This window comes from Dryas octopetala, chromosome 6, assembly GCF_963921425.1.
Source record: "Dryas octopetala chromosome 6, drDryOcto1.1, whole genome shotgun sequence".
Taxonomy (NCBI): Eukaryota; Viridiplantae; Streptophyta; class Magnoliopsida; order Rosales; family Rosaceae; genus Dryas; species Dryas octopetala.
This window is the reverse complement of record NC_141371.1, coordinates 10,724,869-10,750,079: the sequence shown is the minus strand read 5'-3', so window position 1 is coordinate 10,750,079 and position 25,211 is coordinate 10,724,869. Positions and strand designations below refer to the sequence as shown.

Here is a 25,211-nt window from a genome sequence, read left to right as displayed (position 1 = left end):
CTACTGAATATTACTGAGTCACTGACCCAAGTCGAAGAGCGTGTAGTGAAATTTTCTGCTTCTCTATTTTCCCGCCATGGAAGCCATGGAAATCGATTCAGACAAGAAGCTCCAGAGAAAGCATTCCGCCTATAAATCACTGGTCCGTACTGTCGTACCCTCTCTCTCTCCAGCCTGAACTGACAGTCTTACAGCAGTTTTTCTTAGTTATTTTTATTTTATTTAATTTTCTGTTTATTGTAGGACGAGACGTTTAAAACTCAGAAAGAGGTGTATAGGGGTCAGCAGTACAGCCAAATATACTTTATGCGTCTCCATATGATGAGGACCCTCCTCTATTCCCTTGCCCCTAATTGGAAATCCCACTTACCAGGTTCTCAATTCTTGCATTTATTTCAGCTTTTGGTCAATTTAGTTTTCACTCTTCCCTTTTAAAATGTTGTTCTTCACTGTTTGTGTTCAGTTAGAAAAAAAAAAAAAAAATCTTGGTCCAAGTTGATGGCACATTACTTATAGGTTTGTCTTTGAATTGCCTACCTGTGACAGATAATTGGGTTTCCATAATTCTCAAAAGATTTAAGCTTTAGGGGTTTGGGATGTGCAGAAAGGTAGAACTTTAGTAAAATTATTGGTGTTATTGAGTTTTATCGGGGTCAAACTTTAGTACATGCCATTGGGTTAGAATCAGTGCTGGATTTTTTTTTTGGGGGCTACTTATTGGGATTGTGTTATTCATTTTTGTTAATATTTGAAGTATCAGTGATTTGGGTTTCTGGTAAAATGATAATCTGATAAGTATAGGTGTTACAGTTTGCACAGTTCTGGGATTGGAGAAAGGCAAGGAATGCATCGTTGTGGGAACCCTGTACAAGCACATGCAACTCAAACCTTCTGTTCTTGATGAGTACTCTAAGAAGGTTGTGTACTTGCCCAGTGTTATTTATAAGTCTTCGGTTATGAAGTTTCTTGATTTAATTATTCTATATTATTGTAACTTTACAGAGATCTGTGACACCACTTGTCAAGCCTCATAATTTTATGCACCCAGATGATCATCTGATTTTGGAAGATGAAAGTGGAAGAGTTAAGCTTGCTGGGAGTGTGCTTTCACCTTCTGTATATGTAACAGGTCTGTGTCATAAAAAAAAAAAAAACTGCAATAGAGAAAGAAGAAAACCGCTCTCTCTCTCTCTCTCTCTCTCTCTCTCTCTCTCTCTCATTTTGGTGTCTCTTGGGGTTCAGTGAGGCAAGAAATTGCTTAGGCTTATTTGGCCTGTGGTACTTTAACTCATGCTTAGTCCCATATGGTTTTCAGAAACTTTACACTGTTTTGTCTTGATTCAGTCTACGTGAAGTTTAATCTGTTGGGCCAATTTCACTTGCTTTCCTTGAGAAAGCACTTTTTCTTAGATTGTATGATTGTGACATTACTTGAATTGTTCATTTTGATCTGTAATTGTCAAATTGCATAACATTATAATATCAAATCAATATTGTTGAAACATGCTCATTTTACATTAACTTGGTGTTAGGGGTTATTGTTGCTTTGCACGGAAAGGAGACTGATGCCGGTGACTTCTTAGTTCTAGATGTTCTTGAAGCTGGCTTACCACCGCAGATAGAGCTCCCACTTAAATCAAGTATAACCTGATTCACCTCCCTCTCCTTTTTTGAGATTTTTCTTCTTGGACTGTCAAGTAATGAACAGGCATCAATACACAGTTACATGCTGAAATTTTATTTTATGATTCAGACATCCAGTTTTGGATAATTGAGAGATTAAAAAGCTAAGGTCGAATGTATGCAAAATGTATTAGATAATATTGGCTATAAAATAATATGTTTAAAGAGGAGCTAAATTTACAGGAAACATAACTTGAAACCTTTGAGCATCAAGTGGAAAGTCTTTGGTTTTGGTTCCTTTGAATTTCTTCCAGTTCTCTCAGTTTTATATAGTTACAAACATTCAGTGTTATGTTCGTAGGAATAAAAGGAAATAAAAATGTAGAATTTGTTATTTGATTCCCATTTCCTCTGGTTTTCATGTTCTACTATCTGTGATCATTATTAATATGTTGCTTGTCTTATATTTAATTTGTTTCATTTCCTCTGGTATTTATGTTCCAGCATCTTTCACTATTACCTTTTCCTCAATATTTATTATTAAATTTAGTTTGTCTGCATGCAGGAGAAGACAAATTTGTTGTTTTTGTATCTGGACTTCGTGTTGGAAGCAGCTCTTCAAATCCTCTCCTTTTTCAGCTTTTTGTTGATCATATAACAGGACATCTAGGAGATGAGAAGGTTCATGCTGTCTTTTCCTTAAAGATCATGTGCTGTTCATTATGTTTGAAACTGTCTTAACATACTAACTTTGTAGAACATCGAATAGGAACAAGGTATTGCAGCACAAATTGTTCATGTTGTAATTGCCGGAAATTCTGTTGAAATTCCTCATGGTCTTCTTAATGGACAGGTAACACATTCAGATGTTTCTGACAACAAGGCAGAATATAATTGTTTAGTTATTGCTTATAAATTGTAGGAGGGGAGGTCAATGTGGATGATATAGTTTTGACATTTTTTAAAAATCTCCCTTGAAAAAAAAAAAGAGATAATAATAATGGAAAGCCTAGAACTTTTGTAGTTCTGTTTCTCAAATTTCCAAGCGAGATGCTTAGTAGGTCATATCCTACAAGAAAAATTAAGTAATTTTTTTCAAAGTCATTTTCTTCATTTTTTGTAGAATTTAGCGTCAAAGGATCAATCAAGGCTGACCGAGCCAATTAAGGAGCTGGATATTATGTTGACTCAGGTTCTTTTTATCAGTTTAATTAATCAATACCTCATTTATGTTCCTATCATTTGCACCACTTAATTTTAGTTTACATTTGCCAGATTGCTGCAGGTTTGTCTTTGGATATCATGCCAGGTCTTCATGACCCTGCTAACTTTGCCTTGCCACAGCAGGTTTGATCTATGTCCTTAAAAGTTTTGTACACATTGATTTTCATTCATGATTTTGTTTGTAGCTAATATTCTTTTCTTTGCAGTCTCTGAACAGATGCCTTTTCCCTGGGTCATCAGCTTATAACACGTTTAGATCATGCACTAATCCTCATTGCTTTGAGCTTGATGATATCAGGTAAAATTGTGGAAGTAATTTGACTTTTGGTATTATTTATTAGGTAATTATTTTGACGTAGTGGTATTGTGGCTTTCAGATTTCTTGGAACATCAGGTCAAAATATAGATGACCTTGAGAAGTATTCAGAAGCAAAGGATAAGCTTGAATTTATTGAAAGGACATTGAGGTGGAGGCATCTGGCACCAACAACACCTAATACTCTTGGTATGAAATTATATATTTTGCTTGTCTAGTTTTGGTGATCATTCATCTGAGGCAATTTGTCATGTTAAGGTGGTTATTTGGTTTGGAAATTTTCATCTAGGCTGAATTACCATCTAATTTGTGATCAAACAATATTATCCACCAAAATAAAATTAGGAAAGTTGTTTATATATTTGATCTTCCCATGAGGTTCTGTTTAAGTTTTCTTGTGTTGTTAAATCAATATTCATGTTATCATTCTCTTTCAGGGTGTTATCCTTTCACAGATAGGGATCCTTTCCTGATTGAGAGTTGTCCCCATGTTTACTTCATTGGTAATCAGGATAGATATGATAGTCGCTTAGTAAAAGGTATTTTCTTGCAACTTTGTAATCATTAAATGATAACCCTTTTTCATGCCAAGAATTAAAGTTAAAGCGTTAATTTTTTTTTTTTTTTTTTGATTATTCTACAAACTTCCAATTGCAGGATCTGAAGGGCAGATGACGAGACTCATTTGCATTCCTAAATTCTGTGACACAGGAGTTGCTGTTGTGGTAAGCTGTTTGTAACTTTGTATCTTTTAAGGCATGCTTAGAACTTCTTGAGGAATAAGTACCAGTGTCTATCATGATGTTATATGTGTTTATTGTGTCTTGTATGTGTGTGTGCACATGCACGTGTAAATTAATGGCACCTTGATCCCTTGTTTAAAGTTTATGTATCTCTACAAATTAAAAGTGCTGTTTGGTAATTTTCTGCACTTGTTTCCACATTTTGCAGCTAAACTTGAGAAATCTTGAATGCCATACACTTAGTTTTGGGATTCAATTTTGAACAGCTGATAACGACATGGTATGAGGTTTTCAAGTAAAGCTCTGAACTCTTCAATAATTTGCCTCCAGTCAATGTTCTATTTCCAGGTGATCATCAAGGAGATATAAAAGAATATTATAGAAAACCAGCATTTGAGATAAGAAAGAAGATAATTGGCTCTTTCTCTAAGATCAAATTGATACAATTATAAAAGAACACAAAATTATAATCATCTGCAGCATGCTTCTTCATCTTTAGAATACATTTGTTATTTGATTTTTAGTTTAAAATATCATGCATGATTATCAATAAAAATATATTCACAAGTAACCTCGTAGGAGCATTGATGACTCAAAACTTGGTTCAAAAGATTTTTAACTCGTACCATCCAACTTGACTAAGAATAAGTGTAACTGATTGCATTTTAACCAGTAATTAGTCACTGTCATTGTACACATCAACATTTGAGAGGGGAAAGGGGTCTTACTTGTGGCAGCTAGCTTTGTTACTTTGCTTGTTTCTTTGCATTGGAGTGACAAGATTTTAGACTTCATTTGTCATTAATTAATCTTTCATAACTATATCATGTCAAATTGATTTGAAGTTTAGGTGCTATAAAGTAGTCTGAATATAGATACATTATCGGAATATATAATATTGAACAGAATCAGTTCTTATCCATGAGCATTGTACACGTCAACATTTGAGAGGGGAAAGGGGTCTTACTTGTGGCAGCTAGCTTTGGTACTTTGCTTGTTTCTTTGCATTGGAGTGACAAGATTTTAGACTTCATTTGTCATTAATTAATCTTTCATAACTATATCATGTCAAATTGATTTGAAGTTTAGGTGCTATAAAGTAGTCTGAATATAGATACATTATCGGAATATATAATATTGAACAGAATCAGTTCTTATCCATGAGCATTGTACACGTCAACATTTGAGAGGGGAAAGGGGTCTTACTTGTGGCAGCTAGCTTTGGTACTTTGCTTGTTTCTTTGCATTGGAGTGACAAGATTTTAGACTTCATTTGTCATTAATTAATCTTTCATAACTATATCATGTCAAATTGATTTGAAGTTTAGGTGCTATAAAGTAGTCTGAATATAGATACATTATCGGAATATATAATATTGAACAGAATCAGTTCTTATCCATGAGCATGCATATCTCTAAAGCAACTTTCAGTGGCTTCTTACTGAAATTTTCTCAATTCAGATTGAAAATTTGTAATTTCAGGTTTCAGAACATCAGAAGGGATTTACATCAGGTTTCAAGACATCTTCTAACAGCAATTCTGGAGATTCCTTGAGGAGAGAGCCAAATGGGATGAATCTGGGGAGCCAAAGCCTGCATTATTTTTTAAAACAGTTGCTTGTAGAATATCTTGCATTTTATAATTGTTTTTTTATGTGATTTTTATTTCTTTTGAAGTAGGAATTCTGGTAATTAAAGATGTTGAAGTTTCAAGCATTAGATGTAAATTTTATCAAATGATACAATGTTTGATGGTGTGATATTAACACTATTCAGGCATTAGTTTTTTCAGTTACTTCAATGTCTTCCATTACTGAAAATTTTGCCAAATCAATCTCAATTTCTTAGCCATTATTCCTTAGTTTCAATTTCATCTCTCCATGGTGGCTTTCAAGTTTCAACTTGGTCACGCCATTATGCCAAATGGGAAATCAAATAAATCTCTACCAGCTTTGCCCCCCAATGGAACTAGAACTCACTCAAGAGTTGGGGCCTTGTGGGCCTTGTGTTCTTTTAACTTCCTGTGGGCCTTGTGGCCCAATTCTATCCAAACCTATATACCATTGTTTGGTCCAAAAACTCGAACCAGATCCAAGTTTGACGCCTCAACCATCTGGAAGACTGCAATGTGTGTCAGGGTGAACATGGGGGGGGCGCGTATTTGACTGATCCTATTATGCCAAATTGGAATTTTTGTACTCTAAAATGCATGTCTTCACAAACTCACATGCCAATCATACAATTACATTGTATTGCACCTGTGGTGTTGTCTACTATTCTCCCTAACGGCTATATTTTCCCAGTCCCATTATTCAAATCATTGTCACTAACCCCAACGGTCCATTTCCACATATACATTACATTAAGCACCAAATCACCACCGACCCAAGTACCCCAATTCAGCATATATATATATATATATATATATATACAATCCACATTGTAATTTGCTAACTCTCTCTCTCTCATTGCAATTTACAATGGACCCTCCAACTCTTAGTCCTGCTGCTGCTGCTTCTAGTGTTCAACATGTAAACAAGAAGTCTTCAGATGAGCTGCTAAGAAAGTTTGCTGATTCAGGGGATGAGGCTGATGAGGCCCCAGCAAAGAAACAAGTGTTGAGGGTGTCAAAACGCCGGAAAAGAAGCCGTAAAAACGGGGAAGGTGACCAATGTGAGAGCCCATCAAATGGCAGCAGCTTAGTGGAGAGAAGGTCGCTGCTTCCTGCTGGGACCAAAAGCAAGGCATTGCTTAGGCAACTTGGGATTCATGGCAGGGGATCACACCTCAGGGCAAGGGATATTAGGAACAAGTCCCTCTTTGGTACCATTCACAAGGTTAGATTTTTACTATTGTATTACATGTTCTTGTAGAAATCTTGAGGTATCAGTTTGTGTTAGTTGCCATTTGCCAATGAACAAACAAAGGTGTAGATAGGAAGTCCAGTTCATCTAAGTGGGTGTGTAAATGTAATCACTGGGAACTCAGTGAATGGGCTTATAAGAATGAACCACATTTTTTACTTTCTTTGAAAACAAAATAATTCACAGCCCAAGTTTAAACTTTAAGGCTTTAAGCTATCTCTCAAAGCCAGCAGTAACTCAGCTGAGAAACTTGTTTAACTAATTTTTCTACTGTATCCTTTGACCCATTTCCACTTGAATCTCTTATTAAGCCTCATCCAGCTATCTCAGGGTTAGCTAGTGTACAATTATTTTTTCAACTCAATAGGTAGGGGAATGCACATAACCATAATGTTAGCTAGTGTATGATAACTTTGTGTGTGGTCTGCAATAGTATGGTGTTACATTCCAAAGGCTTGCTAACACCTTAGTGTTAACAAATTTAAGCTCTTAGGAAATTAATGCAAATTGGGATCATATTGCTAACACTTTTGTGGCCACCCAATGCATTTATCCCTAATAACTATCTGTATCCCTTCAGATGAATTTCTTACATATCCATTGTTTAACTGAGTGCTCAAGCAGTCCCAACATTTCCAAAAAAAAAAAAAAAGGAAACCCCAACACTAACAATAAGACAACATTGCATGAGTCCTTTTGTGCACTGAAGCACTAGAAAGCAGCACAAATAGAGCAGGGGCCAAACAACACCCAACCCACCTATCCCCATCTTCTGCACCTATTCATAGGCTAGCTAGTTGCACTTACCAAAATGCCCCTCTCACTCTTCTCACTGGTCAGTGCTGCTGGTGAAGCTGTCACTACTCACTAGTTGGGTCCAATTGGCAGCCAAGCTATGCCCATCTCCATTTTTATAACTGGGGAGGTGAGGGAAAAGTCATCAACAAGAGACATGGGGAAGAAAGAGAAAAATATGTGTTATTCATTGATAAAGACTGCTATGTGTTTATTATTGCAAATGGAGAAGAAAAAGTCAACTTATATTGATGTCACTGATTTTTAACATGTCTCTTTCTTTTGTTGTAATCAATTGTGCAGACATGGAGGAGGACCATAGAAGGGGCTTCAAAGGTTTTCATGGAGAAGCATTACAATAGGCACAGGCGTTTGATAAATGACATTGTCTAGCTCAAGAAACTTAGATATAGTCTCTCTTCTATAAATTCTCAGAAATTTATTTCTATTTAAAACGGCTCAGCTTTGTAAATTTACATCCAATTTGCATCTCTCATTCTTTTTTAATATTGTTTTTTTGTACAAGTAATAAAATGAGTTCAATTTTAGTTCTAAAATCAAAAATTTCATGAGTTTGGATTGGATATGCTTGTATTTTTAGTGCTCTTATGGGCTACTTCGCCTTTTTATTCTATTATGACCGATTGAAAATAGTAAGTTAGTTTGGATAAAATTTTGTATGTAACAGTCACATGTGATCTTCTTCTCACAACATATATGTATGACATATTTTTATATGATAAGACTCACATGCATGTTATGATGGTGATGTCAGATATGATCGTCACATATAAAAATTCATCATTGTTTTGAACAAGTATACAATATCAGCAAAACAAGCATAAGCAGATCATACCATATTACAGAAATCTCAAATTTTGCAGACTACCCAAAAAAATTCCAACCTCTTATACACTGCAAACAACATTCAATCAGAGTGATGGAGCTTGCAACCCATTTTGTTGGCCAAATAAAAAAGCAGCACTTGTTCATGTGACATTTACTATAAACCATCATACACCACAACCGTCTGATGGGATATATGGGGTCATAAATCAGACCCCATCTGTGGCAACAACATCTTTAATTGCAACTGTACCCTTACCATGAATGCATGCCTCCTGGATTAGCTTATTAGATAGATTAGACAGCCTTGTGAGTTGTGACACAAAGCCCGGTTTCACATGCCACATGTGTTTAAGTCCACTTTCCCTTTAAATCTTGTTTGGAAAACAACATGCCTCTACTACCTCTGCATTTCCTCCATTCATCCAAAGGACAAAGTTTGTTTATGATAAGCTCACAATACATGGTTGCACCTACTCAGTCACACGTGTAGTGGGTGGGATCTGATCGAATATATTGTCAACATGTCTTCTCAATTAAAAAATAAGAAATTGGGATGTACTAGTTTCTTGAGTGGACTTAGATCCTCTGTGTTGCTTCCATACAAAGTTGGCAGCAGGCTCAAATCTAAGCCTTTGAACACAATCTCTCTCTCCCCACTCTTTCTCTTTCTACTTTATTTTCAAAGGCCCAGATTTAAGCCTGATATCAGTCTTGCAGAGAAGCAAGACAAATAAACTAGTTTCTTCTTAAGTTATATGGCTAGAGACAAGTAGATATAATTATTCTCGTATCAAAAAAGTTACTCAACAATCTATAATACATAAGTTGGATGAGTATTATTAGTTACTAACAACAACAGTATATTTTGAGATAAAATCTCACATCTAACAATATATTTATTGAACTTATTTCAATTTTGGATTGAACCGCTAAATGGTTAAATTTAAGATATTATTGATGTTGAATCAGATTTAATAGGAGACCACTTGTTAGTTTTTTAGTTGTATATAATTGGGGAAGATAAGTTGTATAGCTTATGCATCATAGGCATTGCGGTTTGTTAGAGGGTTGCACATGGGTGATATTGCAGGAATCTTAAGACTATTGCTAAAGAAGAAGCTTCAGCTGGTTATTAAAGTGAAGGTGAGGACCATAAGAGGCCATAGCTCTGTCATTGTTAAGGTCAACAAGCAAAGCAAGCAATCTGCTCTACCCCATTTATAATATAATATTGTTGCAAAAGCAGATCAGAATTCTGCAATGGTTAATGACAATTCTGCTCCTTATAATAATTTTGAAAGCAAAGAATATGCCCTTCACAAACTAAGAAAATAAAATAGAATATGAGATTGATTTTCCCTCTTTTTAATTATGTAGAGGGTACCCCATCAAAAAAAGAAAACAACAAAACTATGTAGAGGGTGCATCCTATATTATAAGTTTTTGATAGGAAAGTATTACATATGAAAACATAAATTTTATTTTCCTTATCTTATTTTATTAAAACTGATTTTGTTTTTAACTAGTGTATGTATATAGACTTTTATAGAATTGGTTAGATTTTTTTTTTTGGGCCAAATAGAATTGGTTAGTTCGAGTAGTAGTGAGGATTGATGAGATAATAGACTATGATTAGGATATGTACAAGGTTTGATTTCTCTAATTTAATACTAAAAATTAAGTAAAAAGATTTAATTACGTTGATTTTCCAATTAAATTATTAGTGCCTAATTTTAAACTCCCTAATCACTAAAAAAATTTGTCTAAACCCCCACCCATCTAGAAACTCTTTCAAAACCCCCTATAACTTATAATCCTAAATTACCCTTCTGACGCGCGTTGACGCACGTTGACATCACTGTAACTGAATTTTGGTGAAACAGTTTTTTTTTTTTTTTTTTTTTCTAGAATTGAAGTTTTTGTTAAAACTCAATATTTCGCTAAAACTAAAATCAAACACTGAAATTGAATTTCATTACACTAAAACTGAATTTCAAGAATTCAGTTACACTAAAACTGAATTTCAAGAATTCAGTTACACTGAAACTGAATTTCAGAAATTCAATTACACTAAATTGAAGAATTCAGTTACTGAAACTGAATTAAGTGATGAAACAATTACATCTTGACTAAAATGCAATTACACCTTTACTAAAACAATTACACTTCACTAAAATAGTTACACCTTTTAGAACTCCGTTTCACTAAAAAGAACACAGCAACCTTATCAAAAAAAAAATACAACAATACAACAAGTCATTGAGATGAGAGGAGTAGCCAACAATACAACGTCGTCCGATCACCTCACGCGCGACGAGTACACGACAGTCGCCACTGCCTCGATCTGTTTCTACCTGCAAATTTGATTCATCATATTTCAAAACCATAATTTCATTCAAAATTCATTTAAAACTCATGTTTCACGAACTGAAACTGTTTAATCAATAAATGAAGTAAATTTGTATATACTTATAAATCAATTAAAAACCACATTTCTATATGATTTATAACAAATTCAATTAAAACAAATTCACAAATTATACATTTCACAGACAGATTCACAAATCAATTTCAAATTAGGGTTTTTGAAATTCAATGCAATTGAACCAAAATTTGTATACCAGTAGAGAGAGACTGTCAAGGGGAGAAGAATGAGACCGGAACCACTTCAATCCGCCGCCGGAATCGCCAGCAACGGCAGTGATAAGTCTCAGACTTTCTCGACGTCGATTCGCCGTCCACGGTGGTCAGTTGGAGAATCAGAGACCACCATCACACTCACCATGTCGAGAGGAAGTTTCTGGAAGTGGAGAGCGGCTGCGACGTCGCCGGAATCTCGAAGTCACTGCCGGAGATGACGATCGGACTTCGGGCTGTATTTGGGTTTCTGTGGATTTTATGAGAAAGAAAAGGCCATGGATAGATAGAGGAGGAAGAGGCGAGAAGAACCCAATCGGTCCGACACCTCGTTGTGGCCGGAATTGACGGATCGCCGGCGAGAGAGTTCGGATTTGCCTAGACCCGATCCGGCGTCGACGTTTGGTTTCACGGCACGTGGAGGGCATTGAGAGGAAGAGAGAGGAGAGATGAGAAGATTGGGACCGGTCTCGCCGGCAACCGTTGCCGGACGACGAAGCACTCGCCGATGACAGCCACGCGGAGAGAGAGAGAGAGAGAGAGAGAGAGAGAGAGAGAGAGAGAGAGAGAGAACGCAGAGGAGAAAAAGAATGTGAGAGAGAGAAATGTGATTAACTGATTAAGTGACCAGCTGAAGTTATAATTGGAATATTATAAAAATTTGGGGTCAAACCCAGCTGATTCTTAGTTGACCAGGAGGTTTTGAGAGAGTTTAAATAACTAATAGGGAGTTCTTAATTAACTTTAGTAAGGCTGGAGGTTTTGAAATAACTAAGCTCTAATTTGGGGGTTTTGAATAATTTACTCTTAAATTATCAAACTAGTTTTCGTCCAAAATAGATTATCAAATTATTTAAATTTTATTATGACTTAAGTATTTAACCGTACATAAAAAGTGAATTTCTTAAAAAAATCATTTATTTTCTTGTGAAAAGATTAATTATATTCTTTCTTGTCTAGATGCTTTGTTAAGTTTTGAATGTGCTAATAGAAAGATGTTTTTTTTTTTTTTTCTTAATTTCTCCTATAAAATTAAAATTAAAATATTTAAATATAAAAAGACAAAATAAGAATTAAAAAAGAAAATAAAGAAAATAAAAGGGTCAGGTGAGTAATGTGATGTGACTATGTGAGGCCGTGAGGGTAAGAATAGAGTCCACCAACACAGTTTGAAAGTAGTGCCAGATCCTGCCGGCTAACTTCATCTGTATACAGTGGCATACCTGTAATTTAGTCATTGCAGTAATGGCTTTTACGTCATTTCGTACACCATTTCAGCAAAAAAAGAAAAAAAAGAAAGGAAAAAACCTTAAAAGAAAAAAAAGTGCCTCTCACACGCTTTCGTCAACTTTCCCCTTCCACCCAGTAGTTGTTGCTCTGCAACAAAACCTCTCTCTCTCTCTCTCCCTCTCTCTACAGAGTAGACTCAAATCCCACAAGTTTTTGCAACTTCTTGTTCTCAAAATTACAACCCTTTTCCCAAAACAAAGTGAACCCAAATCCTTATTTTCTCATACAAATATCAAAAACATACAAAAGGGTGTAGTAGTACAGAGCAAAGCAGTGTTGGGATTTGGGAAATGAGGGATGTTTTCGTGGCTGGCAAGGATAGCGTGGACGTGTTGGAAGCCAGTGAGGAGATATGCCCGCATGAGCAAGGATGATCTTGATGACTCTGCTCTCGAAGACCCTTTGCTGTGGTGCAGAAGCCTAGACAAGCACAGCTGTGGAGAGTTCTCCTTCGCTGTGGTCCAGGCCAATGAAGTTCTCGAGGATCAGAGCCAGGTGGAGACTGGCCGTGATGCCACCTTTGTTGGTGTTTATGATGGACATGGTGGACCTGACGCTGCTCGCTTCATCTCTGACCACCTCTTTCTCCACCTCATGAGTGAGCCCCTCCTTTCTTGGTTTTTGTGTTTTGGGTTCTGTTTCTTGGGATTGTTGGAGTTGTGTGTTTTTTTGTTTGGTTGTTTGTAACTTGTGAATTTGTGTATTTTTTGAAAGGGGTTGTCTTATTTTCTCTTTAATGTGTATTGTGTGTCAGTTTCATGGTTATAATTTGTTCAAAGCAGAGTCTTTGCTTTTTCTACTGGTTAAATTTTATGTTTGTCTAATTTAGTTCTTTTTTGCCTTCTCTGCATCCCAAGCTCACCCTTTGTCACCCAGGTGGGTTTGTCTTGTTGTGTGCTGAAATATACATGCTGCTGTTATTTGGAGAAGTTTAATTAATTCATGTTGAAAAAATAAGTGAAAGTGAAAAGATGAGGAGAGAATTGGTTGGTTCCATTAACGAACCGATTGGAAGTCGGTGGATCTGTTTTGTTGTGCAAAGTTGGAGTAGATTTGAATGTTCAATTATATAAAATTGGAAATTTTTTAATGCATTTATTTTATTTTATTTTTTTCTCCTCTGGTGTATGAAATTTTAAGTTCTTTCTTATGTATGAATAAACATTTTCTTTCCCCTCCATTCTGAGCCTTTATTTGGATCCCAATTGAGAAGATTTTAGCTATATCTGACAGTGGAAGTGGATGAGGAAGATAATTTAAGAATACATGAGTTTGGTTTTTATATGTTTCCATAACGATGAGGGGTTATCTTGCAACTCAGACAAATTTAGTACTCTCAGTTGCATTACCTGCTTATTTTCTATATTCTAGGCACCGCTCTCCGATTGCTATTTTTCCATACTTGGAAGTACTTTTGGATTTTTCAAATTGCATCTTATGTAAGTGTGTTACAGGACATGCTCAAGAAAAAGGAACCATATCTGAAGATATTCTTAGAAGTGCCTTTTCTGCAACTGAGGATGGCTTCCTTACTCTTGTGCGTAGGACGTGTGGAATAAAACCATTAATTGCAGCAATTGGGTCTTGTTGTCTGGTTGGACTTATCTGGAAAGGGACATTGTATGTTGCTAATGTAGGTGACTCTCGAGCTGTAATTGGTTCTTTAGGTAGATCAAATAAGATAGTTTCCGAGCAACTAACTAGGGAACACAATGCAAGCATGGAGGAGGTTAGACAGGAGCTCAGGTCCTTGCATCCAAATGATTCACATATTGTAGTTATGAAGCATGGAGTTTGGCGTATCAAAGGCATCATACAGGTTTACTCACTTTTTGCCTCTTTTTGGATGGCATGGCTTGTTTTTATCATGTTACTTGTAGCGTATATATAATATGCATGAATTTTTTCACCTGTTTAAATAGTTTTTTTTTTTGTCTGTAGAATTGTAGTTTGTGAAGCCATTGCGTACTTGTGTATGTTTTATTTTATTTGTGTTTGCTTCCTCTTTCCAATTCTGATGTTTCTAGTTTTTGAAGATATTTGATGCACTTTTTCAACTCCCTTCTAGAAAGGATGCCCACTTTATAAAATGAGTGCCGTTGTGATTTGTAACTTACGAATTTTGTGATGTTTGTAATCAACTTGCCAGAACTGTTTTGGATGCTCAAGAATTACAGCAGTATATGCACAGTATCAAATATATACGTGCCTTCTCAAGACATGTCTGTATGTTGACGAACACAAATTCATGCATTAGCTGTTATGGTTTGCAATATACCATTTTTTTTTTTTTTTGTGTGCAATTTGATACTACCATGGTTTTCCCCCTTTCTCAGTCCAAGTCGAACCAGTGATTATTGTGGCATTAGTCATATATCTCTGAGACTTTGCAGGACTATGTTTTTGTGTTGTATTGCCTCATTACACACCCATTTATTTTTTCATTCCCCTCCAAATGCTATGTTAGAGATACCTATATTAGTGCTTTCTTAATATTAACTGGTATGCAAACTGGAATTCAGACGTTCAATGTCCTCTGCTTGATAGTAAACTGTAAAGTTTATTCGCCTGAGGGATAGATCATTGACAGTTTATTAGTAACTATTTAAATGATTCCTTTTGTGTGTTTCCCTGCTTGCTATCAGGTATCTAGATCTATCGGTGATGCATACTTGAAGAGGCCAGAATTTTCTCTTGATCCTTCATTTCCAAGATTCCACCTTCCGGAGCCCCTCGGTCGGCCTGTGCTAACTGCAGAACCATCTATATGTACTAGAGTTCTACGACCCAATGATAAGTTTATAATATTTGCATCCGATGGCCTTTGGGAGCACATGACAAATCAGGAAGCTGTGGATATTGTGTATAATAATCCTCGAGCAGTATGTTTTTTCTTTTAATGCCTTGTTGGTCATTTTTTCCTTTTATCATCTAGATATTAATAATTTTTTTGGTTACATAAATGTTAGGGAATTGCAAAACGACTTCTTAAAGCAGCTCTGAGCGAGGCAGCTAGGAAAAGGGAGATGAGATATGATGACCTTAAGAAGGTTGAAAAGGGAGTCAGGCGATTCTTTCATGATGATATTACGATTGTCGTCATTTTTATAGATCATGATTTACTGGCGAAAAAGCAAACTGTACCTGAGCTGTCAATAAGAGGGTTCGTTGACACTGTTGGACCATCAAGTTTTAACATTTTCAAGGGTTGATATAAATGTGAAGTCTGTTACATAGAGTAACACCCAGTAACTTGATTGGCTAGGTCTGGTTTTAGATGACCAGGTTCAGCATGTTTTATTTTCTTTCTACATTTTTCTAACATTGGGTTGTTTCTTTCAGCTTTTCTTTACTCCTTTTGAAGTTTCTTATATAAACTGACTTCTTTCCATAAAACTATGCACCCTAGGCAAAGCTATGGGAGAGCTTCAGATTTTTTGGGGTTCATATGTTGGAGTCTGTATACACCCAAAAGTTGTGCAATTTATTTGGTTTCAATAAATTTCTTCTTGTTAAGCTTTTCAGTCACTGTTAGTGTTTTAAGAATGTGGAGCTAGAGAGGCTTATTGGTCATCTTGGATGACTTTTAGCATATGAGCAAGTGGCTTCTCTTGTTATGATTTGGGTGGAAAACCAATGGTGTAAGTCTGATATGGATAATTCTCAAGCCTATCTTCTTTTAAAATGCAAGCCATTATTTTGAACATATTTCACTGTGTTGTATTTTTTGTACCAGGATTGTGCAATTCACAGGGATGAATTTTGATATTTCATGCCAATCATCATTTTTAACTGCATAATTTACTGCAATGCTTGGCATCCATTCAGAACATCAGTTAGGCTTGTTGCTTTTCTGGTACCTTGCTTTTTGTAGTAGCTTGTCATTGCAACCAAAACTCAATACTAAATCCATGGATTTCCTTCCAAGTTTTTTCTAGTCTTTGCTTGCTTTATTGGAAATACCATCATTGAGCATATCTTCCAGGTTTTATTATAACAAATTTTTCCAGCTTGGTTTTCTTGGTTAAAGGGTGTCACCCACCTTTTGGTGAGCTTAGAAGAAAAACTTGTGTATAGGTTTATCATACCACTTCCTCACGTTGACATGATGACAATTTCACTATTAAGCAAAGTCAGAAACTCTTGTTTCTGGATGTGATGAAAGAAATAGCTCTCAACCTTGCAAATGCGTTGGATCGAATCAACCGTCATACCATTTCGTTGTGCTGGCATCATCGCATGATGATGATGATTTCACTATCAAGCAAAGACAGAAAGTCTTAGTCTCCAGCCACTCCATTATGCTGACGTGGTGACAATTTCGCTATCAAGCAAAGACAGAAAGTCATGTCTCCGGCCACTTTGTTATGCTGACATGGTGGCGATTTCGCTATCGAGCAAAGTCAGAAAGTCTTGTCTCCGGCAATGCGATAAAAGGGATAGCAATCAACATTCCAAATGCGCTGGATTGAAATGAACAAGAAATTGGAATCTTCTTGTCTGTCACATTGTTGTACTTGGGCCAAGTCACTGAGAAATTATATTCAATGAGCAACTTGTTGGGTAAAAAAACAGTAAAAATTGAAGAATTTGTTTGTTACTTCATAGTCCTCTTGGGTTCGAACGTGCCCTTTTCATAATTTTTGATAATATAGAGAATGACCATAATAATAATCATATGAAAGGTATCAGTTCTCTTCAACAAATCAAAAGAACCTTTACAAGCAATAATAATAATGAAGGGGATTTCTGATTCAACCAAACCAAATCAGTAACAATACATAATTTCTCTACAACAAAGCAATAATGAAAAAATTGAATCTTAATTTGCTCGCCTCCATGCTCATGTCCCAACATAACATAGAGAAAAATAAACATGAATGAAAAATGGGAAATAAATAGAAAAAGAAATTCTGCAACCACTTAATTAGAAGCCTTTCTGTAATACAAAATCTGTTAAGTGTAAATTCTTTGTCCACCTCTTGCTTTGCATGATTAGAAGCATTTCCTGTGAACAATTGAGGGACCAGACTCATCATACTCTGCCTTTGCAATCCACATCTGCACGCACAAATAAGAACAACTTTCAGTCATAAATACATTATGTCAAATAAGTCAGGTATTTTAGGTGCTTTCAATTAAGAAGTACAATGTTCTTTACAAATACCAATATTTGTGCTTTCTAAAAATTCTGCTCTGGTCATCATCAAAGAATAATTTCTTTCAAGTTCAATAAAGGGAATAACAATTTTTTCATGCTTATAATGTTATGGTGTCAAACTAATACATTATGCAATGGCTTGCAGAGGCTTCGTATGTATGCCTAACATATATCAGCAATGGTATAAACAAGACATTGGATTCAAGTTACTGTAAGTTTAAATATTGATGCGAACAAAAGACAGGGAAGGATGGAAATGGAATGATAAATGCATCAGTAGAGTGAGTAACCAGATTCCTTACCTGTTGGAAGGTGCTGAGGGATGCCAAAATGGAGCCTCCAATCCAGACACTGTATTTCCTCTCTGGCGGTGCCACGACCTTAATTTTCATGCTACTTGGAGCTAATGCTGTAATCTCTTTGCTCATCCTATCAGCAATGCCAGGAAACATAGTGGAGCCTCCACTGAGGACAATATTGCCATAGAGATCCTTCCTAATATCAACATCACACTTCATGATAGAGTTGTATGTGGTTTCATGGATACCAGCAGCTTCCATCCCGATCATGGAAGGCTGGAAGAGGACTTCAGGGCAGCGGAATCTTTCAGCGCCGATAGTGATCACCTGCCCATCAGGTAGCTCATAACTCTTCTCCACGGATGAGCTGGTCTTTGATGTCTCTAGCTCTTGTTCATAGTCAAGAGCAATATAGGCTAATTTCTCCTTCATGTCCCTCACAATTTCACGCTCAGCAGTAGTGGTGAAAGAGTAACCACGTTCAGTCAAGATTTTCATAAGGGCATCCGTGAGATCACGGCCTGCCAGGTCCAAACGAAGGATGGCATGTGGGAGGGCATACCCTTCATAGATTGGAACTGTGTGGCTCACACCATCCCCAGAGTCAAGAACAATACCTAAAAAACAAAACATATATGACCACAAAGCATTAGAATGCAAGTTTTATCACTTTCATCAAGGCTCTACAAAACCCTTTTTTTCAAGCATTCTTGAACAGTAATTTACAATTATCATCTGTTTCCCCCGAGTTTGAATAACGAACACAGTTATCATATATATTATAAACTTACTTGAATGTGTTGCACATCAGATAGCAACACATGAGATAGAACAGATGACAATCTAAAATTATGCTACATTAAAGCATAAATTTGATTCTTTTCCCCCATTATAAGAGCATTTTCTAATAATGAGGTACATACAGTTGTCTGTGCTTTTAGTGTAGCAAACATAACAAGTTGAATCGTTATGATATCTATTTTCATCTGTTTTTCTTCAACTATGAGATCCATTGTTTTGGTTCCAAATTTTTTTTTTTTATAATGATAATAATATATCATGCTTCTTATAAAGAAAACAAATCAAGTACTCAATGAATTGCTTACCAGTTGTGCGTCCACTAGCATAAAGGGAAAGGACAGCCTGGATTGCAACGTACATAGCCGGAGTGTTGAATGTCTCAAACATAATTTGAGTCATCTTTTCACGATTGGCCTTGGGGTTAAGGGGTGCTTCTGTCAGGAGAACTGGATGCTCTTCTGGAGCCACACGGAGCTCATTGTAGAATGTGTGATGCCAGATCTTCTCCATGTCATCCCAATTGCTAACAATACCGTGCTCAATTGGGTATTTCAAAGTCAAAATACCTCTTTTTGATTGAGCCTCATCCCCTACATAGGCATCCTTTTGGCCCATACCAACCATCACACCAGTGTGGCGAGGGCGACCTACAATGCTGGGAAATACAGCCCTTGGAGCATCATCTCCGGCAAATCCTGCCTGCATCATCAAGATCGATCAGCTTTAAGATTCAGCACTTAGGTACTAGGAACAACCCTTAAACAAAAGCCCTTTATACTTATAGAAAAGAAAAGTCATTTTGGGATCACAAAAGAATTGATACGGGATCAGTACCTTGACCATTCCAGTACCATTGTCACAAACAAGAGGCTGAATATCCTCGGTTTCTGCCATTTTCTATTGCTTGCTGCAGAAACAAACTAACATTGAATCAAATTATGGAAATCAACTGTTCATCCCTTGGATCACATTCATATCTATGCATCTGACTTAATAACATGAGCATATTGATGTACCATATTGCTTGCACTGAACTCCCTCAACCCAGGTAATAATAGATACTAAATATGCCGGCAATTTATAAAGACTTCTACTAATGAGAAATCAACATAATATAAATCAGAAACAAAAGATAACATAAAACACCATTTGCCACATTCTGTTTTCTATAAAAGCAAGCAGGTAATGCAGATCACCATTGAAAGGAAAGATGAATCCAATGCCTCAATTAGTTTATGAACCTAAACCCACCACACATACCAAACTATAAATGTATAAGGTGCATTCCAATGCAAAAATGTATATGGTTTTTGAGATGATCAAGCAAAACCCATCAATGTTTTCAAGAATCATGCACAATAATCAGATGAGAAGCATTAAAAAAAATGTACCTTTGAAAGGAAATAGAGCACACTCTCTCTCTCTCTCTCTCTCTGGATGTGTGTCTGTGTCTTAACAGAATAGAATGCCTGAGGTACCCGCCCTCTTGTTTAAAAAAAGGAAGCTCTCCCAAATGAAATTCAGCTTAAATGAAGCTCAAATTCGCTGTCTTGAGATCATGACCGTCGGCTGGGAATATTGGATCAACGGACCCCATGACGAGTCACGTTGATGGTGGAAACAGCTGGCTCACTTTCGGTCTCTGCTACTGTGAGGACGGATTTGCCCCTCTTACTAGTAGCAATGGCCCACCTGTCCTTTTTGTTTGTCACCAAGGGTATATCAGGAAACATGCGCCTATCATTTTCCAGCAAATACCAATGCAACCCCTTCCAATAATGAAAAAATAAAATAAGATGACAGTTTCTTATTTACTGAAAATATATCACATTTATATTGAAATAATTTGTAAAAGAAATGATAAATACACTTTAAAATTAACCTTTAAATTACACTCTTATATATCCTCACACAAAAATTTGTATAAATGGTTATTTTTTGAGTGTATTTGGTTAATTTGTAAATAAATAATGCATTATCACATTAATTACTAAACACAATTTTAGAATTTGTTTTATAATTGTAGCATTATTGAAATGAACGTTACTAGATTCTTGTTTTCTAGTATATGAAAATTAATGAGAATTGTTGTTCATTATGTTATATAATCTTTAATAACTATAGGTCACGTTTAGAGTGTAACTAATTGAGCTTATAAAAAGAATTTGTATGATAAATTTTTTTTTATCTATTTTAGTAGCATAAAAAAGTAGTTGTTATTAACTATCAAATAAGTGGTGTAGTTGAAAATATACTCTTATGGAAGTACATCGAAACCAACAATATAATGCTCTTTTAAATTTCTGATGGACCAACTAGCTAATAATTTGATAGTATTTTTCTTCAACTTGTTGAAAAAGTTTTCAAGTTGGAATTCATCCTCTCTCAATATTTAGAGTAAAAAGTATGCCTTATGGAAGATAGTTTCATCCATTAACGTACAAGTTGGCATAGTTTAATTGGTGATGCCAAGATGGCAATGTGTGTGGGTAAAGTTCACTACTTCACCAGCAATTTGGTTTCCAAAATTGCCCCTGGGTTTGTAGAGTTGTCAAATAATAATGGAGAGGGGGGCAAAATGGTCATTGAAAAGGGTAAATTTTTTTCCAAATGGGATGACTTTATTTAAGTGGGGTGGGGAGGGTGGGGTTGGGTGGTGGTAGTAATCATACATGGGAGTATGGGACGGTGCCAACTAAGCATTCCGTTTTCTCCAACTGATTGGAGATCATGTCGGCGTGTTTTGTTCACGTGCGGTCACATACACGGACACTTGCGCGCTCCGCCTTTCTTCTCTCCACGCTTTTTTTTCGATTCGCCGTTGACTTGTGGAATTCGTCAACAACCAAACGATGGTCTAACTCTGTCACTTATAACGTGAAACGCATAACTAACGGCAACCTCACAACGTGGTCGCTCATCTTAAAATTCTGATTTTATTTTGTTTTCTTTTTCTTATTATTTTTCTTAATTTCCTAATCAATCTTAAATTTATCACCAAGAATGTTAATAGACTAAGTTGTCGGATATAGAGGATCGAGTTAGTAGCGGATCCAATAATTTTCTTTGAAAAATGAGATTTAGTTGCTGTTTGAGACTTTTCTTCAAACAAGTTGTGGTTGTCTATATATTTAAGGAATATAATTATACTCAAAGGATCAAGCAACTACAATTTAGTGGAAGGTTAATGAATTCATGGGATTAGCTTACCCCATTTGCGCATACATGGCTCTGCTACTGGATTGAGCTCTCACAAGATTATGTGTAAATTTCACTATTTATAGTAAATCTTACCTTTTGTACGTGTGAAACCTCACATACAACCCAACAACGCATATCAAAAAATTAATTATTTTAGATGATTAAGTTGATAAAAATTGAGTTTAAAATTAATAGTTTCGTAATTATTATGTTACTAAGTTGCTTTTTTAGGTTTCTCAAACAAAAGTTGTTTTTTAGGAGAAGCTAAAATTTGAACCTTTTATATAATTGGGATGTTTCAAATTGATATGCTACTGATTGTTAATCGACTTTAGTTTAACTAGCTGCATCTGAGAATTAACCCCTGAAAAAAAGGGGATTACTTTTTGTTAGAGTGATATGAGGTAAAACTATTATTAAATGAGAAATGGTACCTAATTGCACATCTTTATTCATGTGACCATGTTTCTTTTATGGTCAGTCATCATGGCTAGTTTGGTCCCGCATGTATGCTAAAAGAAGCTCCTTCTTTATTTTTCAATAACCCTTTTTTAAGTATGAAGTATGAACCACCTAGGCTATTCATCAAACTATGTATTCCTAATCTCCACTATAAAATCCTTTACTTTTCTTTCCAGAGATTTAGAGAGTACCTAAAACAGCTCACAACCAACAAAACCAACACATGCAACACAAAAACCCCAACTATTAAAATTGAAAATGATCACCACAAAGAGGAAGGAAATGATGTCAAGTCTATTGACTATTGTGCAAGGAGTGACCTGAATCTGCTAAAATATTTACCACATGATTGGCCTCTTGGAACACATGAAGATGATGGACCTCCTCTGCTCGCTCAGAGAAGGAAGCAAATGTCTTGATTTGCTAAGGAATGCAACAACGTCCTGAAATACAATCAATGAGATATGTAAGGCATTCTTAATTAATGCAACTATCTCTCACATTAGTCATTAGTGGGTTGAGACTCACAACTAGTCACAATCATGATTGAGTCTCATGTCATTTTTGTGAGAGTTTGATGCAGGAGGGCTCATCAATATTGACATCACCCCAAAAAAGGTCAAAGAAAACCCACGGGAAAAGTCAAAATTTTAATTATTATTTACTTAGTTTATTGTAATCTTTTTCTTTTTTTTATTAATTTCTTAGTAACGAGGATTAAGAGATTATTTAAGTCAAAGTTTGTGATGATAATGTTCAGATTTTGATGATTAATAGAAAATTATAGCAGCTATTTTAGTTGTAAGCAAGAATGCTTTATTTCTTATTCTTGTGTCAAGTTTTCTTTGAGTTGGTCGCTATGTTCGAAATCTGGTCTAGTTCAGAGATAGTCATATTATGACCGTCCTATTTAAGAAATTCTCTAAATCACATGTGTCCATGCTCCTCCGATTAGCTTTCTCATGAAACTTTGTTTCTATTTCCTAAGTAAAATGTTAAAATATCAAAACTACTTTCCTAATTATTAGTAAAAGGCTTATTTCCACAAATGCTACATGAAAAATAACTTTTTCTCACTTTGTTATTTGGAACTTATAATGTATCACTTTATCATCTGAACTTCAAATGTTATTGGAAAATGTCTTATTCCATAAGTTCGTAAGTTTGACCATTACATATGCTGATGTAGTTCTACGTGGCTAGGGATGGCAAAAATCCCCGCGGGGGCGAATCCCCGCGGGACCCGATCCGATTAAAACCCTAATGGGGGAGATAAATGGGGCCGGGTTCGGATTCGGGGATTTAAGTGGGGACCCGAGTCGGGGGCGGGGCGGGTATGGTTTTGGCTCCCCCGACCCCGAACCCGCCCCGTTTACACCAAATATATATTATTAAAATTTTAATATTAAAAGTGTCAAGCAAGGGAATCGAACTTGGCACCTCAAATTTTCTCTCACAGCTCCTTACCATCAGACCAACAAGTTCTTATCAGTTTACTCTTCCAATTTATATATTTATACACAATTTAGATAATAAAACCCTAAACCCTAAACCCTATACCCTATACCCTAAACCCTATACCCTATACCCTAAACCCTATACTCTATACCCTAAACCCTAAAAGCCCCTATACCCTAAACCCTATACTCTAAAAGCCTAAACCCCATAAAGCCTAAAACCTAAACTTATTATTCCAATCTAGATAATAAAACCCTATACCCTATACCCTAAACCTATACCCTATACCCTATATCCTAAACCCTATACCCTAAAAGCCTAAACCCCATAAAGCCTAAAGCCTAAACTTATTATTCCAATCTAGATAATAAAACCCTAAACCCTATACCCTATAATACTCGATACCCTATACCCTATACCCTATATCCTAAACCCTATACCCTCAAAGCCTAAACCCCATAAACCCTAAACCCTAAACTTATTAATCCTAAACCCTATATTTATACACAGTTTAGATAATAAAATTAATAACCTAAACCCTAAATTTACCCTAAAGGCATAAACCCCATAAACCCTAAACTTATTCTTCCAATTTATATATTTATACACAATTTAGATAATAAAATTAATAACCTAAACCCTAAACCCTAACCTTATTCTTCCAATTTATATATTTATACACAATTTAGATCATAAAATTAATAACCTAAACCCTAAAGCCTAAGCTTTATATAAATGAAAAAACATATATTTGTTAAATTATTTTTTAAGTAAATTAACAAATATATATGTTTAGGGTATTAATATGTATTTTTGTTAAATGTATTAACATATATAAATGTATGTTTGTTAAATTATATATTTATATATATGTTTTAAAACCCCAATACACCAAACCCTAAACACAAAAAAAAAAAAAAACAAAACAAACACTGATCTAATCTCTCACTCTCACTCTCAGTCTCTAACTCTCCATCTCTCTCAGTCACTGGGTCTCTCTCGCAGTCGCGCTGCCCTCTCGCCAAGTCACCAGTCGCCAGTCGCCACCATCTCGCCAGTCTCCACCATCTCGCCAGTCTCCACCATCGCGCCGCTCTTGGAGATTTCGCCAGTCGTCCCTCTGTCTCGCACTCTCTGTCTCGCCCTCTCGCCACCATCTCTGTCTCGCCGCTCTCTCGCCACCATCACGCCCCTCTGTCTCGCAACCCCGAGTCTCGCCAGTCGCCTCTCTGTCTCGCCCTCTCGCCGTCGCCGTCGCCGTTCGCCGTCCTCTCTCTGCGTTCTCCTTCTCTGGTCGCTGTCGCCGTTTGCCACTCGCCATCCTCTCTCTGCGATCTCTCTTTTCTCCCTCGCCGTCACCGTTCTCCCTCGCTGTCTCTGTCTCTCTCTTTCTATTTGTTTCATCTGCTTGGAGTTTTAGTTTCTTATTACTTCGTGTATTTTGGTTGCAATACAATGAAATCCTTTGCAAAGGAGCTTCAAAGACAC

General features: G+C 36.1%; 4 protein-coding genes across 7 annotated transcripts; 3 read left to right on the top strand and 1 right to left on the bottom strand.

The window, feature by feature from the left end:
• The first annotated feature begins 21 nt into the window (after positions 1-21).
• POLD2 (DNA polymerase delta small subunit) lies at positions 22-5,724 on the top strand. 4 transcript variants are annotated; one of them, XM_086247596.1, is made up of 15 exons: positions 22-142; positions 244-373; positions 811-917; positions 1,003-1,129; positions 1,533-1,640; positions 2,189-2,304; positions 2,393-2,476; positions 2,747-2,815; positions 2,899-2,970; positions 3,054-3,145; positions 3,225-3,352; positions 3,601-3,702; positions 3,821-3,888; positions 4,115-4,254; positions 5,389-5,724. In XM_086247596.1, exons 1-14 carry the CDS (start codon positions 77-79, stop codon positions 4,166-4,168), a joined length of 1,323 nt encoding a protein of 440 aa, XP_086103722.1. In that variant the 5' UTR covers positions 22-76; the 3' UTR covers positions 4,169-4,254; positions 5,389-5,724. The 4 variants fall into 4 exon arrangements, with proteins under 4 accessions (XP_086103722.1, XP_086103721.1, XP_086103718.1 ...); XM_086247595.1 differs by having other exon boundaries at positions 802-917; positions 4,115-4,186; XM_086247592.1 differs by having other exon boundaries at positions 802-917.
• Positions 5,725-6,386: 662 nt separating this feature from the next.
• Positions 6,387-8,005, top strand: LOC147282300 (uncharacterized). Its single transcript, XM_086248194.1, has 2 exons — positions 6,387-6,743; positions 7,869-8,005. The coding sequence occupies exons 1-2, from the start codon at positions 6,387-6,389 to the stop codon at positions 7,956-7,958; spliced, it is 447 nt and encodes a 148-aa protein (XP_086104320.1). The 3' UTR covers positions 7,959-8,005.
• Positions 8,006-12,418: 4,413 nt separating this feature from the next.
• On the top strand, positions 12,419-15,869 carry LOC147282299 (Protein phosphatase 2C family protein). Its single transcript, XM_086247026.1, has 4 exons — positions 12,419-12,939; positions 13,796-14,160; positions 14,987-15,223; positions 15,311-15,869. Exons 1-4 carry the CDS (start codon positions 12,639-12,641, stop codon positions 15,551-15,553), a joined length of 1,146 nt encoding a protein of 381 aa, XP_086103152.1. The 5' UTR covers positions 12,419-12,638; the 3' UTR covers positions 15,554-15,869.
• A 1,279-nt stretch (positions 15,870-17,148) lies between these two features.
• Positions 17,149-20,064, bottom strand: LOC147282298 (actin-like). The gene is made up of 5 exons (XM_086247352.1): positions 19,994-20,064; positions 19,437-19,509; positions 18,908-19,301; positions 17,805-18,418; positions 17,149-17,402 (listed from the first exon to the last, which is right to left on the bottom strand). The coding sequence occupies exons 2-5, from the start codon at positions 19,494-19,496 to the stop codon at positions 17,337-17,339; spliced, it is 1,134 nt and encodes a 377-aa protein (XP_086103478.1). The 5' UTR covers positions 19,497-19,509; positions 19,994-20,064; the 3' UTR covers positions 17,149-17,336.
• Positions 20,065-25,211: the final 5,147 nt, after the last annotated feature.